This window comes from Rhinoraja longicauda, chromosome 1 (genome assembly GCF_053455715.1).
Source record: "Rhinoraja longicauda isolate Sanriku21f chromosome 1, sRhiLon1.1, whole genome shotgun sequence".
NCBI classification, from domain to species: Eukaryota; Metazoa; Chordata; class Chondrichthyes; order Rajiformes; family Arhynchobatidae; genus Rhinoraja; species Rhinoraja longicauda.
This window is the reverse complement of record NC_135953.1, coordinates 82,473,952-82,484,089: the sequence shown is the minus strand read 5'-3', so window position 1 is coordinate 82,484,089 and position 10,138 is coordinate 82,473,952. Positions and strand designations below refer to the sequence as shown.

The following is a 10,138-nucleotide window of genomic DNA, read 5'->3' as shown; positions in this document are numbered from 1 at the left end:
AATACTACAGCTGTACAAGACACTGGTGAGACCGCACAGTATTGTGTACAGTTCTGGTCAGATTCAGATTCAGAATCAGATTAGTTTATTGTAATGTACACTACAATAAGATTCCTTGTTCACATGATCTCATAGGATATATAGTAAACATGATAATGATCGATACAACAATAAATACGATAAATACAAAACAGTTCAGTTCGGTTCAGTTTATTGTCACGTGTACCGAGGGACAGTGAAAAGCTTATGTTGCATGCCTTCCAGTCAATATGCCGTAAACAGTAGAATTGTGCAAAAATTGGGGTGCAAAAGAAACACTAATCTAAAAAAAGAAGAGTTAAGAGTAAGAGTATGAGGCAGCAGCACATCCAGGAATGGAGTGTAAAAGAAGTGATTGGTTTAGGAGTCTGATAGAAGTGGGAAATAACCCAAACCCATGATGTAGTTTGTCTGAATCAACCTTGGATTTCCAGCTTACTCGATCGATCCCTATCACCAACCTTAATATTCACTTCTGCTATCACCCATAGTAATACAAGAGGTGAGTTTAAGTGATCCATACGAAGACAGAGCACATCACAACACTCTACCATCCTTTTGTTTCATGCCTTTTTTTTCATCTCTAGCCTTTGTCCGACCACCCCAGTCACCTTTATCCACTTATTACCTGCCGGGTTTTGCCCAGCCTCTCCTCTCTTCAAGCTCCCACCAGCCCTATAATCAGTCTTAAGAAGGATCCCAACCTGAAATGCCACCTATCAATATTCTCCAGAGATGCTGCCTGACCCATTGAATTACTCCAACACTTTGTGCCTCTTTTTGTAAACCAGCATCTGCAGTTCCTTGTTTCTCCAACAAAGTTATTTGTCTGTATTTCCTCTTACCAGAAGAAGGTAGTAAAAGCTACGTCACATGAATACAATTATCTTCAAGCTCACTTCCATTTGGATGTTGATGACCATTGCCCTGGTATTATCATTGCTGAGCTAACATCTTGAGGGCAGGTTAATGATCCAGTTAGGAAACTAACTTGAATGGCAGGAAATAGAGGAGAGAGGTTGGGGGCATGTTCATTAATTGGTTGAATTTGACAAGTGATCTCCTTCAGTGCTGGGGCCTCAAACATTAATTTTATTTAGAAAGTTATATTCAGGTTTGCTAACAATAACAGAGTTGTATGTTATGCAAGTTGTAAAATGGGGGCATAAAAGTATAAAATGATATGAACACATAAAATCCTAGACAAACCTGTTGCAAATGAAAATCCACATCAGCAATGGGAGGATATCGGACACGAGAAATTATAATAGCATATAATGTAATAACAAGGAACTGCAAATGCTGGTTTACCATAGAAAGGCACAAAATGCTGGAGTAACTCAATGGGCCAGGCAACATGGAGAACATGGATAGGTGACCTAAGATAGACACAAAATACTGGAGTAACTCAGTGAGACAGGCAGCATCTCTGGAGAGAAGGAATGGGTGATGTTTTGGGTCGCGACCCTTCTTCAGACTGAAGCTGAGTCTCCGGCATTTTGTGACTTTCTTTAATTATTATAGAGTATTGTTTTAACAGTAATTTAACAAAAACAGCAGAGGGACAAAGGGTCTACATACACAGATCATTAGGGAGTAATGAATAAATGCTTAAAGTTATCAAAAGTGCAAATATATAGTGCGGGTGAAAATCAAGGATAGATCTTTGGGTACAGTTATACAAAGCCTGGAATATAGTGAGCAGCTCTGGCACACCATCTGAGGATGGATCCTAAAACCTTCCAGGTGCTTTATGAATACAAGCACATAAAACCATACAATTTTGGCCAGTGGATGATCTCAAAATATTCAATACTCAATAGCCATGGATCTGTTTTTAAACTTTGGCTAATATCACATCTAAATGCAATCACACACAGTCACCACAGTATGTAATCTAAATAGCGCCTGCTGGATCTGATTTGGGATGTAGGATTGATTTGTGTAGCTGCTTTGACTCTCTGGTCTGAGTGCTTGGAAGTTCAGGTGCATTGTGAAAGGGACAAGCAAATAGTTAGTACAATTTTTCAAGGCCAAATATTCCTCACTCCTTATCCTGGGGAGGAACAATCAATTAGGGGATGATTGGATGTATGGGTATTCCTGATAGCAATTGAAAATAGTTCTTATCAGTTATCTTCAAGAAATCTGTCTACACAGTGGACTCTCTGGTACTGAGTTTTCTATTACTGACCTGATTCACAACCAACAGCCAGCTACAGAGGATCTGTGGAGTTCAGCAGCAGTAATGCTATCAAGAAAGACACAAGAAACTGCAGATGCTGGAATCGTGAGCAAAAGCAAAGTGTTGGAGGAACTTAGTGGATCAGGCAGCATCTGAGGAGGGAATGGACAGATGATATTTAGTGTCAGGACCCTTCTTCAGTATTATTATCAAGCTGGCTGAACTAGAAATGAGACTGAATAATTCTCAGTCCTGAAAAAAAGCGTCAAAATATTTAGGTGTTAAATATTTTACAAACACAAAATTCAAAAAATGACTCATGACTTTAAGGCATGAATTAAATATTGAGGAATTACAAACTTCAATTTGCTGATTTTACTCTGAGGAAAAGAAAAAAATATTTTGAGGAAATTATGATCCACAGAGATTATTTTTCAGTCTCAGAGGTTGTCGAACAAAAGTTAAACTTCAATAAACTGTGAACACCTCGATTGCACATCATTCAACGACAGTTTTTACACTAAGAACAGGGGGAAACGACTAATCACATGTCCCTGATCCTGTACTCATTGTACCTGCCAATTCTGCATCAGCCCAGGAGCTGATCGGCGCTGACTTTGGGATTTTTACATATAACTGCCACGGGCAGTGGCTTTCTTTGCTACAGGTGTTGATTAACAACCACCAGCCATTAATTCTGAATTATAATTCAACACCATGTAAAATGTAACTGTACTTCTGTTCCAATTATTACTCCCATCCTCCCACAAGACTCACACTTACACTCGGGACAAAGGATTAGCTCATGTACCGTCTTATGCAATGAAATGGGAAAATAACACATGGACTACAAATAAATAATGGCCATTTCTCCATTTTCCTAATCTTCCTATATTAAAGCAGTTGTTTCAAAAGCAGTTATTTCAAAAGAGAATGAAAGTCGGTATATAAAATAATTTGAACAGGCTGAATCAGACAAAAGGACGTCTCAATAATGTTTATCCCGCAACATTTAGCACGGATAGATGATTTAGCGACTGAATAGATAGCATTTTGTTATAAAGATTCAGCGACTTCTTCAAGATTATCGAAAGGGAGATTATCGAAAGGGAGAAAGGGAGAAAAAAGATTATCGCTGTTGAGAGTTAGTGACGACTCTCAGGAAGTAGCCTGAATTGCCACTCAATAATTGTGCCGCAAAATCTAATGTCATTGTTCGAGGCATCGATGGTAGACGCACACATACTGAACATATCCTCGTGTTGCTTGAGTTTAACCCAGTGCAGCAGAACCTCCCGTGCATTTGCTTTAATTTAATGATAATTCGCTGTTGTAGGCTATAAATTAAAGTAGAGGTACATATTTATGACTGCTTACCGAATATTTTAGTTCTGCCACATTAACAAGCAGGAATATATCAATGATTTCCACCTCTGAATATATTATAGGAAACATTTGCGGTTCACTTCACAAATGGATGATCGCAATTGGCCGGCTGCCCGGATTAACCAGCTAAATTGAAAATTTAGAAACAAGGAACTGCAGGTGCTGGTTTATATAAAAAGAAACAACGTGATGGAGTAACTCAACGCTGAGCACTAATTCAAAGCACTTCGTCCTTAAATTGAAAGCTTCCTTTTAGCGCTAAATAGACATCCGATAATAACAGACTGGATATCTACTCCAGCACACGGTCTGTTTTGTTTATACCACCCTGAATAAATACAAACAGGATTATGAGAGTGATAAAGGCGAGTTTTTCTCCTGGCAGAGACGAGCTGACGCCGCTCCTGTTTACTTCATTAGCTCGATTACAGCTGACAGTGAGAGCTCGCTGGCTGTTGTGGACAATAATCAAGACAAGGGCGAGAAGTCGCAGTCTTCAACATCCGAATCACAGACACGCTGACAATTGTGATCGCTCCACTATTTCCCTGTCACATTTCCCACAAGAATAACTATTCATATTACTGACGGATAATAACGAAACAAGATGATAATCTGTTCCAGGGGAGGAGTACCAACAGGGGAGTGCAGTTGTGGGCGGCTTGATTTCACTTATGTGCGGAACACTTAAGGACACTTCGGGGCCGTTCCATAAATGATAGCGGTTGATCACTGCTAGAGAAAACACCGCGCAAAATAAACACCACTGCCTGACAAAACTGTTCTGTTTAATTTATGAATCGCCCACTGATCGTATTTGACTTGAGCAGGGCGACAACTTAAAAGCGAATGTGACAAATCTTAGCGCCGTGGAGTTTCAGCTCGACTGCATCAACTTTATTTAATCTGCCCGCTCAAATCGAACATAATCTAGTCGGGGTGTTCCTTAAAAGTGCTGAAAATGTCGATTCTACTGAACGCACCCTTCACATTAAATGTAATTGAAATTCATTTATTTTCCACTGGCAGTGGCATCAACAGGCGGGGACGTACACATTTTCCTGGTCATGGACTCTGGCGATTAACTATTATGGTGATACCGGCGATGCCACAAAGAAGTTGAGAATGATCAGCCATGATCACATTGAATGGCGGTGCTGGCTCGAAGGGCCGAATGGCTTCCTCCTGCACCTATTGTCTATTGTCTATTGTCTAAGTTAACCGAAAGCCAAATACACATAGAGGCAGAATGTTGAAACAAGGAATTGCAGACGCCGGTTTACAAAGAAGTGCTGGAATAACTCAGCTGGTCAGGCAGCATCCCTGGAGAACATGGAAACGTGATGTTTCGGGACGGGACCTTCCTTCACACTTCACCTCACCTGCCCTTCCACTCTTTAATAACTTTAATTTCTAGGGCCTCATTGCCTCACCTTTACCAATTCTGAAGAAGGGTCCCGACCCGAAAAGTCGCCTATCCGTGTTCTCCAGAGATGCTGCCTGACCCACCGAATTACTCCAGCACTGTGTGTCTTTTTTTACACAAGGGGCAAGGTTCTTCTGACTCAAACCACACTGTGCAATGTTTCATGGGACAGAACCCAGATGGAGTCCGCCAAGTAGCCACAAATGCTGCATTTTTTACTTTAAGGTAGGGACTCTCTCCTGGGTGGTTAAGCAACGCTTGCCGTATTAAACAATACAGCGACCACACAGACTTTTATCAGCATCTAGATTCAGGAACGACCGTTGAGTGGATGGGTCCATTGCTGCGAAGATTCTAACGACCTTTGCAAAAAAGGCAACCTGCAAAATAAATGTTTTATGAACATTTTCGGGGCCGCAGGGACCGAGTTTTACCGGGAATCAGTTGTTGATCAGAATATAGTTAGCTGCTGACAATTCACCGCATTCCCATCACGAGATCCTTCATCTCCCGTATTACATCCAGCTTTTTGGAATTCGGTCAGTAATTGGTTAACCGGCTGTAGCTGAATCTGTCTTCTTGGCTGAAAGCCTATCTGAAATTTGTATGGTCGGCAGTGATGTACAACAGAATGTGCAATGCAGGCAAACATAGAACACGACTCTATAAATCGAACGCATGGGAATACATTTATAACATCCCAGGCTATGGTGCATGATCGAGTCGAATCGTGTAGAAACACCTAAACGCGTTCTGTTGGCGGCTCTGAGTTAATTAAGATGGGAATAGAAACATAGAAGATAGGTGCAGCAGGAGGCCATTTGGCCCTTCGAGCCAGCACCGCCATTCATTGTGATCATGGCTGATCGTCCACAATCAGCCTGTCTTCTCCCCATATCCCTTGATTTCGCTAGCCCCTAGAGCTCTATCAAACTGTCTTTATATTCATCCAGTGAATTGGCCTATACTGCCTTCTATGGCAGAGAATTCCACAAATTCACAACTCTCTGGGTGAACAAGTATTTTCTCATATCAGTTTTAAATGGCCTCCCCTTTATTCTAAGATTGTGGCCCCTTGGTTCTGGACTCCCCCAACATTGGGAACATTTTTCCTGCATCTAGCTTGTCCAGTCCTTTTATAATTTTATATGTTTCTATAAGATCCCCTCTTATCCTAAATTTCAGTGAATACAAGCCCAGTCTTTCCAATCTTTCCTCGTATGACAGTCCCGCCATCCCGGGGATTAACCTCGTGCACATACTGCCTCAATAGCAAGGGCGTCCTTCCTCGAATTAGGAGACCAAAACTGCACACAATACTCCAGATGTGGTCTCACCAGGGCCCTGTATAACTGCAGAAAGACCTCTTTACTCCTATACTCAAATCCTCGAATGGCGTTCCCCACACTTAATAAGAGTGCTATTAACTCTCTTAAATGTGCTGTACGCTGAATCCTGGGAAGTGTCGTCTCACAAACGTTGTTCTCTCCACAAACGACTGGGTTTCAAACAAAACATATTCAATTAAATAATGTCACTTTCAGTCACGATATACCCTTCATACATTATTTTATTAACATGGAAGTTTACAAAAATATTTCTGATATTCAGATGGCAATTCCAAGAGATTACAGACCGAAAACTATTGTAGACAGTCCTTAGCCAAACGAGCTCATAGCCAAACGTATTTCTGATAGCCTTCTTATTTTCGAAATCACACAGGCCGTGCACACGCCATACAAAGCGAACAATCCTTTAAAATAATTAAACTAATATAATAAATAATAGGACGCTTCCTCACGCATTTTACTCAAATTTCTTAGCATTCTATAATGCATCGCTTCATTCATAAATTGAGAATTGGCCGACTTCGTTGCCCCTTTGCCTCATGGTGCCAGGACAGCGTAACTATAATCTTCACCACGCTCTAATTCCATGGAGGTTTCCATGCAAAGCCGCGACCCTTGCGCTTTGGTGGACCTGATATTGCGTTGCAGGGTAACCCGTGTTGCCAACATTGAAATTCATGCTCATATTGACAAAAGGGCTGACAGAGGCACTTGGTTGCACCGGAGGTATGCTCGAATACATGCAACTGTAGTCTCCCTCACGGGTGCTAACGTTGCAACTGGGGTAAATACCGTAGCTGTCTGGAGGGACGCTAACGTTATATGGGGTGTTGTATGAAGGGGATGGTTCCAAGCAAGACTTTCCATCACGAACCAACACAGGCACCGCAACCCGCCGAGGGACAGGCGGCGTTGGGCCAAACTCCAAATGCTTGTCCTGGCGCTGCCGCTTGCATTTATATCGGCGATTCTGGAACCAGATTTTGACTTGGGTCGAGGTCAGTTTTAACACGTTTGCCAGGTGATCTCTCTCGGGGGCGGTCAGATATCTTTGCTGCTTGAAACGTCTCTCCAACTCATACACCTGGGCTTGAGAAAACAAGACCCGCGGTTTTCGGCGATTTCTCCGCACTCGACCTTCGAAATCTTCATTTTTCTTACCTTCCGGGATAATATTCTTTTCCATCGATTTTCCCTCTAGGCCTTAACACAGACATAAAATGTTAAAGAAAATAAACCAACGCAGGGCTCCATTGAATCGCACATAGATAAATGTAGAAAAAAAATGTCTCGACCTTTGCAAAGTAAATATCCTGTTCCCGTTTGTCATTTGCTTGAAAATGGGAAGAAATAGATTCTCACGAATGTCGGGGTCTAAGTCTTCAAAACCCGCATCATTTGCTTAAACTGTTATGCCCCATGTTGATTGGACCCATAATAAATGTAAGCGACTTAATTATTTGAAGTTCCGGTTAGTTGACACTCCGTTTGATGAAGTTCGAATAAGAGTTGTCATATAATCAAATCGGAGCAACCCGCTGTATTTGTATATATTGCATTATGGCAATAGTCCCTGCGTGTGGCAGTTTAATCTAATAAACAATTAATATCTGAAACATGTTAATGACATTTATTGCCTTATTTCACAGCAAACTTGAAATGATCAAGAAAGCTGCAGAAAACCAGTTGGAGAATTTTCCATGCGGGGGACTGCAATATGTGCATGGAAAATTCTCCAACAGAATTCGGATTGCAAGATTAAGGAAAAAGCGACCAAGATCATGAATTTACCAAGGAAAGATCCGAACCAACACCATGAATGCATGTATATATGTGTTTAACATCTTAGATGTGTAGATCTATATTGCTCTTTCACCAATCAGTAATTGCAGAGGTAGTCCTCAGACAATAGCTATGTAGTCATATAGCACAGAAGCAAGTCCTTCAGCCCACCGAGTCGACACTAATCATCAAACATTTATTAATATTCGTTGATAATATCAGTATTCACCCAAGTGTTCTATTTACCTTGGGGGGTGTTTTGAAAAGAGAAGTCCATCCGTAATTCACTGGAGTTCTGAGCATTTTTTAAGGCCAGGCTGGATGAAAATGTTGCATGATTCCTCTGACTGTGGAATTTGATCACCTCGTTTCCAAGGGCCTGGTTTGGAATATACTTGGCCTGATTGACTCGCTCCAGCATGCAAGAAGGAGGAAGAGTGTCCAGATCTAAGTCCGGGTGTAGACTCCGTTGTTTTTGCTGGTGATGTTCTAGATTTAAAATATCCTTGACAGAGAATGGCGTGCTCGGTGCTGCGGGGCTCGGAAGCATCTCGGGATTACCTCTGGGTCGCTAAAGTTCTTCCAAACTGTTAGAAGGGCCGTGTGAGAATTCCGACCTACATTACTGATTTAATGACGCAAGTTTCACTGGCGCTTTCTCTGCTGAAGACCAGCTGACGTTACAGAGGCAGTGCTTCGAGTTCAATACAGAGATTTCTATTGGTCTCCAGTTACTATGAGCAAACGTGGATAAAAACCAAGCGACCAAACTTCTCCTTAGGAATTAACGAGAAACTATTTATTTAAAACTTTCATAATCATTCACTGGGGTTTCATCAAGACTGTTGAAATTATAACATTTTCGATTTCTATCTGCAAAATTATCCCCAATGCACAAACGGTCAGGTTACATTAGCAAGAGCACATTATTAGGCGGTTTTCCAAATTTGTTTGTTGTTTAGGCGAGTATAACTATTTGAGTTGACAAACGCAATAATTCCATAACTTTGCAAAATCTGGAATGTAAACGTAGTAGCTGTTTGTGCAATAAATATAATAAAACTCGACTAAAAATATCAACAGTTTAAGTTTAAATAGCAAATGAATCTAAACAACAGATAGACACAAAAAAAGCTGGAGTAACTCAGGCAGCATCGCTGGAGAGAAGGAATGGGTGATGTTTCGGGTCGAGACCCTTCTTCAGATTCTAATCTTCAGACTTCTGAATCTAAACAGCAAGCTTGTTTCGCAGAGTGGAACGTCCGTTCGATTAAATTAAACACAATATAAATTTAGCGAAAAGAAAACAGGGGCTTTTCCTTTGAAATAGTTTTTCTTCAAATTATGAAGTTACCCAGATAGTCCAACAGTTTTGCTTTCTACAGCTTTTCAGAAAATTGTGGTAATTTGGCTGCATGTCATCAATGCAAATTCCATTATCATTTACATTGGTGTTATCCCTATTCTGTGCGGTGTTGCGTTCGGGTGGCCGACGATCTTCAATGTATATTTACAATCTTTGTGGAATGCCAAAGGATTTTGTATAATTTTCAATTGACCCAACAAATAATTGGAAACTTCAATAGTCATGTGAGCGATGTTTCCAGTTGAAGAATTGGAGTTCAAAATTTCCTGCAATCGTCAGGCATCTAAGAGGGAACATAAAGGACTCGCTTCAATGGCTTCTAAGTAATGGTTTAGCTCAGTCAGATTGATCACGAATAAGACACTGGATACATTAAAGCTGTCTGTTTATTTCTGTACTTAAAACTGAAGTGGCTTTTATAAGGTCTCTTTAATGCGCGCTGATTAGGAGAAAGATTACTGCAGTAATACATTTCTTTGCCGAATAAGTTTTTACTATCGTTATGACAAATAATTGGGATTTAAGCGAAGCACTGAATAATATTTATTCGTTCTGTGAATACAAATCAGATTATCGTGAGATATAATTATTTTAAATTTCCTGAG

General features: G+C 40.7%; 1 protein-coding gene across 1 annotated transcript; it reads right to left on the bottom strand.

The window, feature by feature from the left end:
- Positions 1 to 6,953: 6,953 nt before the first annotated feature.
- On the bottom strand, positions 6,954 to 8,717 carry LOC144599771 (homeobox protein Nkx-2.5-like). Its single transcript, XM_078411011.1, has 2 exons — positions 8,414 to 8,717; positions 6,954 to 7,588 (listed from the first exon to the last, which is right to left on the bottom strand). Exons 1-2 carry the CDS (start codon positions 8,715 to 8,717, stop codon positions 6,954 to 6,956), a joined length of 939 nt encoding a protein of 312 aa, XP_078267137.1.
- Positions 8,718 to 10,138: the final 1,421 nt, after the last annotated feature.